At 41.1% G+C, this 18,687-nt stretch overlaps 1 protein-coding gene across 2 annotated transcripts in view; it reads right to left on the bottom strand.

Moving 5' to 3' along the window:
* prkcbb (protein kinase C, beta b) overlaps positions 1-18,687 on the bottom strand; it is a 75,539-nt gene that overhangs the window by 43,072 nt on the left and 13,780 nt on the right. For both annotated transcript variants that reach the window (XM_030090001.1, XM_030090000.1), the window contains exon 3: positions 7,537-7,619. In XM_030090001.1, coding sequence (XP_029945861.1) covers positions 7,537-7,619 — 83 coding nt within the window. The remainder of the gene's footprint in view (positions 1-7,536; positions 7,620-18,687) is intronic.

Raw genomic sequence — 18,687 nt, 5'->3', positions numbered from 1 at the left:
AAAATCTATCAATTTTTTGTGTTTGTTTCTTATTTGTGTTAAATATGCACTTACGATTATCTGCTACAATTGTACAGCTTTCACTCTGTGGAGGCATTATTGGGAATTATGCATTTTAAACAACACATCAATCTAATGCCAAAACTTAGCACGTTACTTAGTAATTACAACTATGAAATCAAAACGATTGTACTTTCAGTGAGCTATTTGCTGCCATAGAAAAACAGGCCGCGGTCTCTTTCCTGTCCTGTTAGCTTTAGCCTGTGTTTTCACACTGCTGGAGATGTATGCACAGCTCAGAAATGTACATTACTTCTTTACAAGACCCTTCTGTTGCTGTATTCATGTTATGTCGACTGTTTCATTGCTGCTGCTTTCTGTTAGTCATTCTTTAGTCTTTCACTTTTTCAATAATGTCTTATGTAGTCTTGACTGCAGAGAACTGGATCTCCCATCAAGGAGTCGACTACAAGAACTCAATGAATGAATGAATCGGACACGTGTCGCACAATTCAACTATATCTATAGTTCGATCCATACATCGAGCCATCCATCCATCCATCCATTCACACACACAGTTTTCTGTTGGCCGATACTATTTCCTGGCTGGGATTAGTTTCAAAACAGCCTCTAAACAAGCCAGTTTTCCATCAGCCGACTCATAGATGCAGAAGAGTTCAGCACATAGCTCCGTACGCAATGACAAATTGTACAATTGTGATATGCATTAAAAAATGGCTAAGACATGTAAATTAGTGTGATTTGAAGCTGCTGGTAGGTGGATTTTAAATCAGGTTAGAGATGATGCAAATGGGCACAGCTGTAAATCCTGACAGCTGCTTCTTCTGGGGGTTATTTAACTGAAAATGTCTAAAAACACTGCAAAAAATATAATTTAAAAGAAAACGCTGTATGTTATGTGCAGTTTAAGTCACTGGTTTTCATAGATGAAGTCGTTCAATAGTTTTCACTCAAGACTTTGTCGCGCGGCCTCCCCCTGCAGTACTGCACGTCTTTACTGAAGGCCTGCGCACATCAGTACATACAGCATGCTTTCCACGCCTTTGTGTATTCTCCTCTCATATATTACTGTGAATTAAACACTCCACTGTCCATTGTGCTGTCTGCCAGCAGCATTCATCCGAAACCTCCCTCCACATCCTGTCATGTGACCCCATGACCCTGTGTGGCGGGCAGACCGGATGGCCCTCATTCACTCATTGACATGAAAACTATTTTTCCTTATTGATTTTGTCAGCCATCCACTCACTCATCTGAGGTTGCTGACTTTCTGACTGCAGGGAGTCAAACACAGTCTTCATTCATCAGACGTCGTAATAATCGGCATTAGTTTAGTTTCTACACTGTCACAGGATAGATGTTCATAAAAACTGGACAGATGATAGTAATAATGACAATCAAAACATAAAAAAGAACATTTAAATAATTATAATAGGGAGGAGGTACAGTGGAGTAAATAACTCTCACCCCATAGCGAAAAGCTTCTAGATCAGATTTCAGGTGAGGATTGAAGGCCTTTCTGTTTCTGGAAACTGTTTCCAAGTTCTCCAACTGTCTGCATGAGTATTCTGGGTTTCCTTACAAGGTCCAAAAAAACAAAAAACAAAAAAAAAAATCCATTTGAGGTGAAGGGGTGACTGTAAAACCCTTGTAGATGTGAGAGAGAGTGTGTGGTGGTCTGACTTCGCCTGTGATGGAGAAGTGACCCGTCCACGCTGTACCCTGGTTTTACCCACCGTCAGAAGATATCTAGTGCAGAAATCTGACAAACTGAATGAAGCAGCCTGGACGATGGATACCAATTCAAACTGAGATTAATAGATTATCAAGCATTTCTGAGTGTTCATGAAAACCTTCCATTTGTGACGTGTTGGATGAAAAGCTGTTTTACAGTGTGGACGACTCTCCTGGTTCGTCTGTTCATTCCATCTTTACAGGGTCTGAACTAACTGTTGTGTCTTAGGATGCAAGGTTCACACAATCAATCTGTTTCGCACTGAAATGAACTTTTTCACAAACTATGCATCGTTGTTTCCCCGAGAGCACAAATAAACCATGGAAACATTTTTTTTTCTTGCCGCCTACTCTGATTCGATACCAAGCTGTGCTCTGTCTTCTCCACAAAACAGAACAAAGTAAAACATAATAGACAGAGGCTGCAGTCGCTGTTTTCACTGTCCTGATCTATCTGTAAAACAAATGCGGCGCCATTGTGTTTATCTGACGAAGACTTGTAATTGTTCTTGTTGGGAGAAAAGCATGCCTTTTCTTTCTGCTGTGAGATTATATTTGAAGGATTTTTTTTTATAATGTCGATTGGAAAAGAAATACAAAGCAATCATTCCTGTAAAAAGAGGATCTGTATATAGTTGAGGAACAATGGTGGGAAAAAGAAGGGGATGGATAGCTGGAGGCGCTCACACTGTGAATGTAATTCCTTACGTCTCTGCCTCTCTACATCTGTTCCCCACAATCTCTCCATCACTTCATAAGGCTTCCTTCACTCTCTGAGGTTAGTCTGTGACTCCAGCACTGTGTGTAACCATCTGGACACACACACTGTTCAATATTTCATCAGAGCTTTATATAGGACTCGTATGGTCTCCGCGAAATTACATTAATAGAGGGTTTTGTACGCACAGCAAAAATAACCGAACATAAGGGAAACAGCTTTGGCAAATTGAGAGACATACAGTATCAGTTTCCCGGTTATTGTGCCAAATGTATCAAAAATAAAGCCAATACAACGAGAGCAGAGACTGAACAGAGGGGATCAAGCTTTTTCCATCAGGTTCCCTCAGCTGTGGACCAATCCATACAAAGAATTTGTTTTAGTTTGCTCACTCTACTTCAGATTCTGTACCTCTGTCTCAACTTATTTTATTAAAGTTAACCTTGATTGCTGTTGGAGCTGCTGTTTTATTGCGGTTGTTTCTTGTCAAAGATTAATGTGACGCTGTTAGGATCTCTTATATTTGACTGTGTCAGTGTTACCTGCCTTGAAAGCCTTGATAAAATATTAAATAAGATCAGCGCTGTAATTAATATGCATTTAGATTGTTATTAAAAAAAACAAAAATTCATGAAATATAATCATGAAAAATTTCAGAATAAATGTCAGAGAGAAAGAGAAAAGGTTCCGGTACGAAAGTGGACAACATCATGAGTAGTTCATTGACAAAACCTACTTTAGGATTTTTAAGCTTTTAAATAACTTCATGGTCAGGGGGCTGAAGTGGAGCGACCAGAGCTTCAGAGGTTTCACTGGGAGTGAGCAGAATGAAGAACATAAAGAATTACTGAGTGACGGTTCATTTTAGAGTGTCTGCATGTTCTCCCTGTGTTGTCATTCAGTCTGTCAGCCCTGCTGGCCTGTGTCACCTGTTGCACATGGAATATCCTGCAGCTCCTGTGACCCTCGTTGGGAAGAAGGAGGTGTAGAAGATGGACGGAACCAAATTCTGCAATCCAACCAGGATATTGCATGAAATCCAACGTCAACGAGTGGAAGCGTGTTCAGCTATGTTAGCCTAGCGACAGACTGTCCAATGAGTAACCGGCTCCTCACACGCTGTGATGGACACTGCAGGGTAGAAGTCATTAACATACTGCTTCACCTCTGTGCAACAAACTGAGCTCAGAGGAAATCAATGTCTGCAAATGAGGCATTGAGTTTGTGTGCTTTATGTTTTCACACTTTTCTCTTAATGTTACATACATGTTATCGTTCAAATGTTATATATGTGGTGCTGATGTGCTCTTTTTCATGTGTTTCTGGATGTGAATCAAGGGTTTGAAGCATTTAATTTTGCACTCTATAGATGCAAATGACTTAACATTTCTGTCAGGAAAACATGTTCCCAAATGATATGGAATAAATTACGTAACCGGCAGCAGATAGATGCCTGCATAATCAGGGAAACCAAGGTAACTATTCTTCCTTTTTCCTGCATGTAATTGTGAGTCTGCTTCAGAACAACCACTCTTCATGTGCATGAATCTCAGGAGCTCGGCCTCTCGTGCCCACACACGCTGAACTACACACAAACACACACAGCGAGGTCTATACCATTCATATATACCGGGCTGTGGGCCTCAAATGTAGGTTTCATTAGACAATCTCATCCCTCGACTTTTCCCACAGGGAGCCCACTCTATTAACCCAGATCTATAATTGAATTCTTCTTTTAAACATACGTCGCTGACGGAGAGCGAAAGGAGGAAGGAGCGACTGGCGGGAGCTAAAATGGGCTGAATGCTGCTTACAGTGAAGCAACACTACTGAGAACATCAGGGAAATCTTAGTTTGGAGAGTTATTCTGAATTTTATTCTAATGTGACTCAACCGTGATTAAGTGAGCTTCAGAAAAAGGATCGAGATGCTACAACAAGCAACTTTTAATCCCACAACAACTGCTGTGATGATCATTACTTGGTAAGCAAAGAGACAAAAACTAACTAAATGTTTACACTTGAGTGGCATGGAATGAAGAATACAGTCACAGAAATCTGGAAAACAATAGTTTTGTAGCACAATAGTTTTTTTAATAGAGGGATTCTCCTATTCAGGTAACTTTTGGAAACAACATACGTACTAACCCCACAGAATACTGAAAGAAGTAGTGTTTACATATGTTGAAATAATAATTACTAGCCAGTTTATTTGCTGGTTATTTTTTGAAATGGGACTTTCACTTTATTTCAGTGGTGCCAGTAGACGCTGCATTTCATTTTGGAGTTCTAGTCGTATGCAAATGCAGATTTTTGATCACAATGAAAAGTTGGCTGGCTGGTTGATGTGAGAATTGCTGATGTGTGAAACTATTGTGGAAAAAAACCCAGTCCACAGATCTGCTTTACACAAAGTCAGACAATCACCGTCAAACCAAAAACTTGCCTTTTCTTGTAGCGAGAATAATAAATATTTAGCAAAATTGAGCAACCTTTGCATTTACAGTCACAATCCAGTTTTTTTTTTTAGATTGAAGCTGACTATGATAGAATAGATGACAAGAGAAAATATTTTTTTACACCTGAATATATAACATGATAGTGCAATATAATAAACCCTGTTTTAGCTTAAAAAGCCATGTGTGTGTGGGTGAAGACACTGTCTGACACCATTATTATAAAATGTTCACCGAGTTCACCGAACTCTGAGCAAACACCGTACAGTCATTTCTTCTTGCTTCGATAGTCAAACATGCAACAATTTTATCTTTCCTGATGAAATCTCACCTGTATTCTCTGTCAGATATGTTACAAAATATTTCGATTGCCTTGCAATCCTACTTTCTGTCTCCTATATATACATATACATATATATATATAAATGTGAGCAGGTAGTTTGGTGCAGAGCTCCACTACATTCCCACTGTGCAGGAACCAGGGTCGCAGGGCCATGAACTCATTAAGGAAATGACATGGTGGGGGTGTTGAGGCCCCGTAATTAAGAGCAGGGGCCCCCTGGGTGGAGTGGCATTTAAATAGAGGATGTACAGAACAGAGTCAGGTGTGGTGGCGAGGGAGACAATGAAAGAGAGATTTATAGAAACGACAGGTCTGCGTATGGAGGACAAATATAGAAATACAGAGGTAGAACAGAGGGACGCAGGCAATTACAGACACGTGGGGTGACATTTCAATTCACTAGAAGAAGGAAAAGGTTTTCAGAGGGTTGCAAAAGGAAACAAGAGAAAAGACAAAGAGAGAGTGTAAAGAAGATGCATGTGACTATTTATTGAAAAAAAAATTTAAATCTTAAAACAACAACCCAAAGGATGAATAAAGCTCATGGGTCTGACCGGCGTGTATCAGCAGAATTACAATAAAAGGAGTCGGTTTGTGTGCACACACGCAGGGATAAAATTGGACGAACCAGAAGTGATTTAATGAGCCACTCGCAGTTACAGCATGGCATGGAGACGCACATATGCTACTGGCAGGATCAGCCCGTCACGAGCAATCCCAATAATGATGAGACAGTAACCCGAGAGCTCATTTTAAATGAGGATGTGATTCATGTGTTTTCAAGAAAACAGCATCATTTACAAGACCTTGTTAGAAATATTACAAATGATAACACCTAATGGTAAATGAGTCTGAAGACTTTCGGATAACTACAGCACAAAGGATTTGGTCATTCAGGCGCTGCCTGAAAGCCACGAAAAGAAAAGAAGGGAGAAAAGAAAAGCAACAGCAGCCAGGTGGAAGACAAAAAAAGAAGTGAGGTGGTTGTTAGACGTATAATGAGTTGAAATACTGCAGAGACTTATCACTTATACAAAGCACGCCACAGGAAGCCAAACAGCCAATACCGGCGTTTCCTCTGGAGGCGGCTCACTTAGTGTGCCTGTCAGACTGAAAGGCCACTCCAGAGGGAGGTAAAGACATGGCTGGAGAACTTAAAGAGAGGTTTTCGAGAGGAGGAAAATGGCGTCCTGAGAGTGCGCTTAAAAATAAATACAAAAAATAAAATAGGCAAATAATTTTTGCTCAATAGAAAAGAGAGACAAGAGAATAGATTTGCATATTAAGAATAGAAGTCAGAAGAAAGGACACAAAGCGAATGAGTAACACTTTGCAGCAGCTTGCACTGTTAAAGCTGATAAAAAGGAGAAGAGAACATTCATGGGTGATTAATGATGTGAAGTTTGCAGAACTTTTAGCCGCAAATACTGCTGCGTGTAAAGGAGTGCAATCAGACTGATGTATCAGACAAGATTAGAGCCAACAAAACGTCATCTGAGGTCAAGATGAATGAGTATCTGGGAAAAACCCAAGATAGAACATGCAACCTCTCTACAGACGTGAGAAACTGCTTTCAAAATAAGAGGTTCATACTTTCACTACATTTGAAGTCTTTCAAATTGATAACGTTTTGCTGCTTGTTGAGTCACGAAGGAGTGATTAGCACTGTCATCCCACAGTGAAAATTTCCACGGTTCGAGTCCAAGTCGAGGGCTTTGTGTGTGTGTGTGTGTGTGTGTGTGTGTGTGTGTGTGTGTGTGTGTGTGTGTGTGTGTGTGTACCCTGCTGTCTCCTATAATGAGTTTAGATGGTGTCAAACACCCAGAACTGATGAAATGCAGAAAGTTGCAGAAATAAAGATCAGAAAAAGTTAAATTATGTCACACTAAGTACCTCAACATTACCCCGATAATCATAAAGGGTAGGCAGCAAGTTAGTTTCAAGACGTTTCGAGTGTCTTTGACCACAGCATCACACATCCTATAATGGGCCTAAAAGATGTAAATACTAAAGGAAATCTGGTGCGTGAGTGTCAACTTACAGTAAAGCTGTCAGGACAGGAAAAGGAAAGTGAGAAGAGGGAAAGATGGAGGCTGCTCAACCGTAACACCGGTGCTGACAGGTGATGGGAGCTCATGAACTGAGAACATCTGAACCGCCGCCGCCGTCTCTCACTCTCCACGTGTCCCACTCTACTCGTGCTCTTTGTCATTTTTCACACACGAGTGCGCCGCGTTAAAATGAGCCGCACTCTTGTCTACTTACGTCTGAGGCAGGTCCTTTGTCGGCACCTGGACAGGAGAACGTGACGAACTCATGGCAGCGTTTGTGGACCACAAAACAACACACTGAAAGAACAGAAAAGAGCACAGAAGAAAAATGATTTCAACATTACACTGGATTGAAAAAGAAGTTAAACCTCAACTCCACAAAACTTTATTTATATAGCACTTTACAAAAAACCGCAGCTATGACAACACGCAGTACATAAACAAATATGAAAACCTCAAGGTATACAGTGTGAACAAGAACACAATAAAAATCATTATAATAAAAAGGCAATAATAAAAACAGGAACAGAGTCTCAAGCTGGGTTAAAGGAAGTGAAGGGGATCCACCATTCTAAACAAACAGACTGTGAAGCATTAAAAAAAGAGTCAATGGTTCTTTAAAGCACACATGGGTCATAACGGTGTAACTTGTTGATATTCGCTACGTGTTCTTTTACAGCGTCTTTCCCAGTGTTCTGATGTTGATGCCAACGCAGAAGATTTGGAGAAGATTTCTTTAAGATTTGGAGTGAAACATGCAGCTCGTTCTTCTTCTATCTGCACTCAGCTCTGCCTCACTCCCATCTGGCTGCCCGAGGAAAAAATGTTATTATAAACTTAAGAAATTGCTCCTCAAGGTAACAGAGAAAAAGCTTTTATGAGAGCGGCGTCTGTAGTACATCATGTCGTCAGATTATTTATGGAATCTGGTGAGGGTTAATGTGGGTGTTCAAAATGTTTGGCCCTCAAGAACAGGGGGGAACAGAAATACTTTATCCCCATGCACACAACGTGGGGAATGTCGGGAACAATGAAAGTGGAGTCCGATGTTAAAGAAACACACCGAGAGACTAAAAACCATCAAGACACAAACAAGACAAAATACAAAACAAAGGTGACAGTTCTCTCCGGTAATAGCTCAATGTATGTCAGCTAATTAAAGACCTTTTCGCAAAGGTGGCGAAATCCACTTTTAATTCCACATAAATGTGGTAATTTAGGTTCAGGCTGAATTACAGATGGCTTTCACCAGAAGGCTCGGCGTGAGCGCTGTTATTTTGCCGTCTCCGTTAGAAGCAGAACTCGTTTAACCCATGAAAATCTTTAGCGATGGTAAATGCACAGAGGGATTCTGTGCCTCTGTCTTAACACCCACTCTCTCTTATTGTCGCTCCCGCACCGTTGACTCACTGTCAGCCACTCTGGATAACGGCACCTTCTAAATGTAATGCAAAATGTAACCTCATATCTATGTTAAAAAATGCACCAGGAAGTCCTCTTAATGACAAAAATTTAGCTCGTTTCTGAAGTTTTGTTGTGTCAACAGAGCAATGCATAAGAGCTTGCCATTTTAAAAAGGTTTATTAAATACAACAAGTAGACACATCAACATCAAGTGAAGATTAAGTGGCGCGTACATTCGGGGGTCTGTTTGAGATAAAAAGCAGAACATAGCTTCACTTTCCAGGTCGATAACAATCAGCGGCGCAGAAACATGTGGAAGCTTTGATGCACGGCGAGCCTGTCATCTCCACCCCGATCAATGTCAGCTCCTCTGACAGGCAAGACCAACAGGAGAAGGTAAAAATATCCCACAATCACAGACACATCGGCCGTCTTCAGAGCGCGCCAGAGTATATTTACATAGAGTGTGTGTGTTGACTGAGGGATACAAAGATTTCCTGAGTGCAAACAGGTACTTTGAGCAGCAGCCAAAATAAGTCAACCACCGACTACTCAAGCTATAATATTGTGTGTGTATTATATATTCATAGCGGGGCCACAGTTAGGAAAGTAGAGCTGGATGTTCAATACGATCTATCGGGGTTCAAAGTGGCTCGAGTTCACACATTAATACAATTATTAAAATTATCTAAGAAAAACTTTTTCCTCTCATTTTGCATTTCAGGGGTCGGCTTCTCAACATAAATAGCCTTTCAAACTTTCCGAAGGGAAAGTGAGGTCTGATCACAGAGGTTACAATTACCACAAAAGACACTTTTTTTTTTTTTTTGCAACTCGCGCATAAATCACGTGCACCTCAATGGTACTTCGTTCCCACACAATCTCCTCGCTTTGGTTACGCCACCCACTCACTGCAGTGATACACTGAACCCCCGCCACTCACACACACACACCACCCACTCATTCCAATGGTATCACAGATTGAAAACACAGGGAGGGAGTACAGATAGAAATGGTGCGAGTTTTGTGCACATATTGCTTCAAGGCAACTGCTCTTTTGGAGAAAATCCGAGTGCCAAATTTCCAACCAAAACACACACACACACACACTCACACGCACACAGGTGGACACACAACAATCTATAAGCTTTAAAAAAGACAATTTGAATGTTGCCTCTTTACGAAAATAGCATCAGAGCTGACCCGTGCCGTAATGTACAGCGTTGACACATCCATTCAGCTGACACTATGCATCTATAGGCAGGCGACAAATACAGTGAGAAACAGGATTAAATATGCACATGCCTCCACACAGGTGTGTGTGTGTGTGTGTGTGTGTATGTGTGTGTGTGTGTGTGTGTGTGTAATTATGGTATCCACCTCTGTTTTGTAGTACGTATGAAACAACAATCTTTTGTTATTAGATGAGAAAAAAAATCCTCTGTATTTAAAGGACAGTTCACGCCTGGGAGGTGGGGGACAGATGGCGTGCTTTTTCAGGGCCGCACTTACACCTGGTGGAAAGCGGCGCCAAATACAGCTCGAGTGCCTTTCCTAGTTTCACGCTAAAGCAGTAGTCGCTTTCCCGTCCAGCGCCTACTGTACACTGTCAAAACAGCAAGGTATTTGTGCAGGTGCTGGCACGCGGGAGCTTGTTGATGTGGACAGGTACACATTTAGCTCATTGATATGTTCAAGACGAAAGAGGTAAATGTACTATAAAATAAAATAAAACCAGGTTTTAAGCCCCTGCTGCTGTATTGTTTTATTTTTAGGGCGCATAACACAATCCACCACAGACAGGTGGCTCACATAGCATGTAATCTCTGCTTATTGCACACAAGGCTTCTGCCAGAATTTTATCGGGAGACGAATTTCTGCTTGTTGCGCTCAGTTGTTAGGAGCAGCAATTGCTATGAGTATTTAATACATGCAGCAGGCTCTTTATGCCCCCCCCTCAAAGTGCCAGCAGTAGCTTCACTGTTAACTAATGAATCATAGCAAACAGCAAGCCATGATGGGTCAGGAAACGATGCAGCGGGTGTCACACAGAAACAGCGTTTTTACAAAACAATTGTTATCCTCCAGCAAGAAGCCAATGGCTATCTGTCTGTTTTACGTGACGTTACGCTCAGAAGATCCCGATGATTCATGAGGAGATTGATTTTAACCCATTTGAAGTAGTTTTTCTACATTGCCCAAAAAAGCAGATTTGAAGAAGTCCCACCCCGACCTTTAGTCTGTTAGGTATTTTTTTACAACACAATGGTAGCTTCTGCGATTGCAGCTGTGCAAATTTAAATAAGAGAAGCAACGAGACAGATCCTATCTCAGGAGGCCAAACCAGTTTTTCAAGAATAAACGTTACTGGAGTCTGAAAACCGTGTCACATATTTTAACCATGCCTGCATGCAGTAGGCAGCTGCGACACAGTTCCAGTAAGAATCGAGGATTAAATCAAGACCTCTTGTTCAAAATTCAAGCTATCAGCTGCCACCATCATGTATCATTTAGCTTCAGTAAAACTAGCAGAGCATCAAAAAGAAATACCGACCACACAATCCCTGCCTTTGTCCTCCTGCCCCTCACTGCCCTCTCTTTGCCCTCTAAGTACTGATTGCAGTGTGACACTTGTGTACCTGGCACCCAGCCCATCCAACTTCATTATTTAGTGTATACATCAAATATCCATGGAAAACACACACAGGCACAGGTACATGGACACCGTGATGTATATACTACACACAGTTTTCTCCTCCGTCTGGCTGTCTGTGGCTCGTTTCGCGTCGCCGTCGCTCGTCGGTTTGTTACATCACTGCAGATAATGTTACAGCTCTGCAGAGCACCTGTAGGGTTTGGCTGGGCATAAAGTTACTGGCTGCATAAGGAACTCACCACTGCCACTTGGTAAGTTTTTAAGTTGCAGCCGATTTCAATGTGTTGTATGATTTTTTTTCCATGTTTTTTTTTTGTGTGTGTGAAAATGTGCGACTGCCATACAAGTGTGAACATGCTCCTACAGTGTCCCAAAAGCAATAATTTTCAGAGGCCTTTTCCCCTTGGGACAGGACATGCCATTGCATGCACAGACACTTCATTCATTCACAATACTGTTTTTTTTTTTTTTAAACGTCATGTTTGGACGACACATTTTTTATGCCTGATTTGATTTGATTTCTAATTACTTCAACAATAAATTGCTTCTTATAATCTTTTTGGGGAAAAAAAAAAACTCTTAAACTGAAGTATTTTTTGTGAAATATGAGGATAATCTGGATTTCTCTTGCTTGTGATAGAAAAAGAATGTAGAGTTCCCTTTTTGGCCCTCTCGCTCTCACACACCACACACTATGACACACACTGTGGCGGCCACCGCTCTTTGAAGCATCCCGAGTTGCTCCAATTCCTCCCCGGCAGTCACATGACTTCGTTATGCAACAATCTGTTGTAAATCAATATGATCTTCCCATCAGCCTTGTTGTGTATCAATAAGGGGGGGTTCAAACCAAGAGCTCGCACACCCCTTACATTACAGGAACACTGTATGAATCTAGATTTATTAGTAAGTTAGATTAGGTTGAGTTGACTTTGATTAAAATATTGGTTGCACAAAATCTGAAGCTGTTTCAGCAAAGAATAATTGATGAGGTCAAACAGATAACTTTAGATAGGAACTACGGTAATATTTTTGTCAGTACTTCCTTTTTTCTTCTCTCTTTCATTTCCTCTAATTCTTTTTCTTCCACTCAATGACTTTGTTTAGCTTCCCTGTTTTGCCCCCCTCTTCTCCTCTATATTGTCTTTTGAAATGCTGGCAGGACACTGGATGCCATAAACAGCCCTTTCTTCTAATGAGCACGCCAGTGTGTGTGTGCTGCTGCATGTCTTTGTGTGTGAATCAGTGAATTGTTATACAGAATTGTTCAGGAGCGTCCGGGTTCAGTCGTCCGACGACACAGCCAATTCACTAGTCTTCATTAATCTGGAGTTATGTACAGAACATCCTCCGGTCTGCTGCCGGTTATAGATGAGAGATTTTTGGTCAGTGATTGCGAAAAGAACAAAAAAGGTTTATTTTTGCTTAATTCCGAGAAGTTCTGGTATTTCACCATCATGATGGAGTTTTTGTCTGGCTTTGGTTTTGTAAGACGAACACAAACGTCTGACTTTAAACCTTCCATAATCTACTGAGAGGCCATAACTGGTGAAGGCCCAAAGCGGCTGGTTTTGACAGTGAATGTGTGGATTATTGCGATTATCTTGCTCATCATAAGTCAGGACAATCTGATTTCCACGCTGACTGTTACACTGACTGCCTGTCTTTGCTGTTTTTCACTCCAAAACACCTGCATCACATCTTTTCTTTTTTTTTTTTTTTTCCCTGAACGCAGCCTGCAGACCTGGCACAGTGTGTAAACGGCGCGGAGAGCTAGACTGCTGTTTGCCGTTTCCTGCTCTTCCTACTGTCTCAGAGACGAACGAGGAGACGTCCCGGTGAGCCGGGTGAAAGACTCAAAGAAGAGACTGGTGCAACAGGAGGAAGACAAAAAAGAGGAGCGACATGACAAGGAGGCGAAAGCGAGAAAAGGAAAGTCGATAATCTGAACAAAACACACCATTCACCTTGGGCACCTCCCCTCGTGTCTGTGTGTGTATGTGTGTGTAAGGGCTTATATAAGGGGGGAGATCAGCCCACGCCAATGTATAAATACCCACGATGCCGCTGGTGGAGCAGGGAGAAGGGTCAGAGTGAGTCAGCACACCCATATCACTCCTCCTCTTTCTCTCGCTCCTTTCTATCAATCCATCCTTTCTTCCTCTTCTCTTTTCTCCTCCTCCATCTCTCCACATCTATCAGTTTTCGTGCTGCCGCACACAAAAAAAAACAAAACACTGAGATTTCACTTGGCAGGGAATCTGTGACCTTCAGCTGGTGGTGATTGTAAGACAAGCAATGGTGTAAACAAATCAAAACAATCAATTACACTTTCAAAGAAGCCCCCACTTTTCAAGCTGAGCTCCTTTGATGACATGTTTTCCAAAAAAAAAAAACATGTCAAACTTAATGAGAATGAAACACGAGTGACACTTCAGAGAGATTCACAGCGTTCTTTTCATTTCTGCGAGTGAAAACTGTTATTTTAGATCATCACTCTTCAGCACACAGCAACAATCAGCCATTTGAATTCGCTTCTCTCAGGACACTCTGTAAATGTGTTTGTTGTGTTTCGCTATTAGCTGAAACTGACAGCGTGGAGTTTACGGCGACGTTAGGTCTGTCCTAAACTCACCGTAACCGTAACCACAAGTAAAGTATTTGTTGTATTAATTGTGAATTCTTCACGAATCTGTACTTTACCCAAGTTTTCATTTTTGGTTGAGTTTTTACTTCTACCCCCAACATTTCCATGTCCTTACATTCCTACGCTTTATTTTCTTAAATCTGGCTCATTGTTTTCACTTCTATGAGGATGATTCAGCCTCACAGCGAAAGGACAAAAAGCAGCGAACAATAACATAATCAGCATCGAGCTGCAGAAGTGAACACATTTAAAGAGTGATCATTTTACATAATTTATATGAAACGAGCCAGTTTTTTTAAAGTTTTCGTTTTAATGTGGAAAATTATGTCGATCAGACTGTTATCTGGAATGATCGTCCACTCTCTGAGAAAAGATGCTGCTGGGCCGCGGCTGTTTATTGATGATCAAGCAGCCACGTCAATGCTTAAGTGTACAGAGAGATATTTTCTGCTTGGATCGCGTCGGATGCGGCGAAAGCATGAAAAGGGTGCTTGACAGTGTCTAATGACCCATAACACACCATGAAAGCATCCGAAAGGTTTAAAAAAAAAAGGAAATGTTCTAAATGGCTGAGTCAGTCATCTCACCTTTAACCAAACAAGCAGGCTTTCACTTACTGCTGACAAAACTGAGGGCAGAGAGATCCACAAACAAGCAGCAAACAGAGGCAGAGGCAGTAAATCTTATAAAAGGAGAGAACTCGGCATCGGGGTATGTCTATAAGGTCATAACTGCAGACGTTAGGCAATCCTTAACAGCTAAATATGAAAATAAATAAATGTACTATGGCGTTTTTCAGTTTGTCCAATCAGATTTCAAATATCAAAATGAAAGATGATTAAAAAAATGGCACTACATTTTTGACTTTTGGGCTTAAAATTATGTTCCAGACTCATTCTTCAATGTCTGCTCCAGATACAGAAAGAAAGAAAAAACCCTGGAAAGACTCAATAAATACAAATCTGTCAGTTTGTAAAATGATTTTAATATCACTGTTGTGAATTTATTTCTGTTCAAAACTGAGAGCATCATTCATTCTGAATTAAACTGAGAACAATTATTATTAGAGATTGTGACTTCACATACTGTTACTATAATTTACCATAATGTTATACCTCTAAATAGCTTGACTTACATTTATAGAGAAAACTCCCGACAGACCAAACAGCATAACTCAATTTCTTCAGGAGACACTAAATTCTGGCTGGCTTAATGCCCCGCTCAATTTCATTTCCAGCTCTGTGCCAGCGCTGTTCTGGCACACAATGATGTTACGTGGTCCATCCAACACCTCCAACCTCTAACTCATCCGCTCCACGTCTTTATTCACTCATTCAGTCTTTCATTCACTTCGTCTCCTTTTCTCACTTTCTTCCAGGTTTATATATATATATATATATATATACACACATATATGTATAAAACCCCTCTCACGCTATTGTATTTTTCTTTCTTTTACTTTTGTAATGCTTTCTTTCTATTTATAATCTCAATCCATGGTATTAATCATTACTCTAATAGCACTCATATGCTCCATTCATCCATTACAAACTTATAAACCTGGGAGTTTCCTGGTGCTCACAGCGGCTGAGCCGATCGGCTGCAGCGTGGGAGTTTGGTGTCTTGCCTTTGTGCACCTTGATAGAAGTCGCTAGGATGAGGAAGCAAACATCCATGAACTGGTCATAATAACCGCATCGTTGGGCTGCATATCTGAACAATGTAAATATCAGTCTATATACTGAAAATGATCCTTCCAGCAACATCTCAAGCAGCAGTAACAGCAAAAACGCCATTTACACAGTTAATCTTTGCACCAACAATGAGTGTGCGCGCGTTTTCTTTTTTGCTTGCCAGCGTGGAGAGCTCTCTATCCGCTCTCATAGCAGAAGTGCATCTACCTCCGCATCTGCCGAGCATGTCCGGCCAACACACACAGACACACACACATGCACGCCTCACCCTGTAATCATCAACTTTTCTTCCCTTTTCCTGCCCTCATCTGTGACTCCCTCCACCCTTCACTCTCGCTCTCACACTCTCTGTAAAACTCCCCCGCAAACAATACCTGCTGTTTTGGGCCAGACGGCAAGAAAAATAACCGAGGGTAGGAAAGAATAAGTAAATAGAAAAGCTTGACTGTACAATATGTTTATAGTCTGTAGACTTTCTACCAGTGTCCCCGGTGTTTAATCCACAGAAGGGTGGTCATTATCCTCAGCATGTAGTTTTATCTAATTTGCTGATTTGCTCATTAACTCACAGGGAAAGAGGTGGAATGAAGAGGATGAGTGAGAGAGAGAGAGTGGGAGAGAGAGCACGGAGGGGTGAGAATGGAGAGCTGCAGATATTAACAGGAGAGTCGATGAGACTAACAGGTTTGAACACCCAACAATGGACTCAGCACAAGTTGTAAATATGGTACCATTTATCACATAGGGAGAAGCTGCACAACAGATTTTTTGAGGACTTGTAGAACAATACGCAGCATGAATGCAGCACAATAACAAGTCAGTACAATGTGCTTGCAACAAATACCACTGGAAACATGAATTTAAATGAGCTTCTTTTTGAATTTGTGGCACTGCAACTGACAAAACGGTTTGAAATGAGATAAAATACCATGTAAAGGAAAACTTCTCAGTTTTCAAACACTGGTAATCTTGTAGGTTTATGATAAACCCCTCTCTCTTATACCATTGCACTGCAAACCTCCAGGCCACCATAGTGAGAAACCACTTCCTGTCCGAGAGCGCTCAGACAACAATCATGGCGTCATCTGAAAGTGATTTCGTCTCAGGCTGCGCTGACAGAGAGCAAACCACTCCCCGCTGCAAGGTTTGTTTAAAGGCTGTGCGCTGTGAAGGCAGCAGCACGTCAAACTTGTTTCAGCACCTTAAAACAAACAAACAAAAACCCTGCCCTGGAGTGGGAGCAGCGTGCTGGCGGCACAGGAAAGTGACGCCCCGGCTAAAACTCCTGCAGCTCCAAAGCAGGAAACACCATCGACTACATTTTTACCGGTGTCCCTTATGAGAAGACCAAAGTCACATGGAAAAATTGAAGTGGATTAGAAATGCAGTGGCACTGGCTGAAGACATGGTTTCTTTACACACTGCTGAAAGAAACTGGTTTCAAACATGAGAAAAAAATTCTGCTATGGGCTACTAAGCTACAAATACACACGTGGACAAAATTGTTGGTACCCTTTGTTTAATGAAAGAAAAATTCACAGTAGCCAGAGAGACAACAGTGTTTTTAGCTGTGTGTTTTGGGTCATTGTCCTGTTGCAAGACCCATGACCTGCGACACAGACCAAGCTTTCTGACACTGGCAGCACATTTCTCTATAGAATCCCTTGATAGTCTTGAGATTTCATTGCACCCTGCACAGATTCAAGACACCCTGTGCCAGATGCAGCAAAGCAGCCCAAGAACATAACAGAGCCTCCTCCACGTTTCACAGTAGGGAAAATGTTCTTTTATGGCTCATACTTCATTTTTCCTTCTGGGAACATAGAGCTGATGTACCTTGGCAAAAACTTCCATTTTTGTCTCATCTGTCCATAGGACCTTCTCCCAGAAGCTTTGTGGCTTGTCAACATGTAGTTTGGCAAATTCCAGTCTGGCTTTTTTATGATTTGTTTTTAACAATGGTGTCCTCCTTGGTCGTCTCTCATGAAGTCCACTTTGGTTCAAACAATGACGGATGGTGCGATCTGACACTGATGTTCCTTGAGCTTGAAGTTCACCTTTAATCTCTTTAGAAGTTTTTCTGGGCTTTTTTGTTACCATTCTTATTATCTGTCTCTTTGATTTGTCATCAATTTTCCCTCCTGCGGCCACATCCAGGAAGGTTGGCTACAGTCCCATGAATCTTGAATTTCTGAATAATATGTGCAACTGCAGTCACAGGAGCATCAAAACTGCTTGGAGACAGTCTTACAGCCTTCACCTTTAACATGCTTGTCTATAATTTTCTTTCTAATCTCCTGAGACAACTCTTTCCTTTGCTTCCTCTGGTCTATGTTGAGTGTGGTTCACTTCATGTCACCAAACAGCACAGTGACTACCTGCCGCCCTAAATATGAGCCACTGACTGATTACAAGATTGGAGACACCTGTGATGCTAATTAGTGGACACACCTTGGATTGACACGTCCCTTTGGTCACATCATTTTCAGTCTTTTCTTGGGATACTATCATTTTTGTCCAGGCCTGTTTCTTGAGTTTATTTTTTTAAATAATTCTGTTGAAGCATGGTTGAAAAGCAAAGTCTGATTTTCATAAGTTAAATTTCCTAGATTTTTTTTGTATTATTACTTTCGTCAGATTCAAGTCATTTCTCTGACCACTGGGAATTTTTCTCTCATTAAACGAAGGGTACCAACAGTTTTGTCCACATCTGTATACTTCTAGAATAGAACATTTTTCACATGGAATTACTTATTTTTTATAAAATGTTGTTATTATATTAATTTTTAAAGCCATGTCAGGTTTCCGGCGGCTCATTCTGCTTTTCCGGGTATTCACTCACTCATCCATCCAACAGAAATACAGTTAATGTGTAATTTCCATCACGACTACATAGTAAAAATGTTAATTAAATGTGGTCTACAACTTTTCTCCTTTGAAGTGTTTTAACAGGACATAGCTGAT

This window comes from Salarias fasciatus, chromosome 4, assembly GCF_902148845.1.
Source record: "Salarias fasciatus chromosome 4, fSalaFa1.1, whole genome shotgun sequence".
Lineage (NCBI taxonomy): Eukaryota > Metazoa > Chordata > Actinopteri > Blenniiformes > Blenniidae > Salarias > Salarias fasciatus.
The sequence above is the reverse complement of the archived record's forward strand: the minus strand, read 5'-3'. Positions and strand labels throughout refer to the sequence as shown.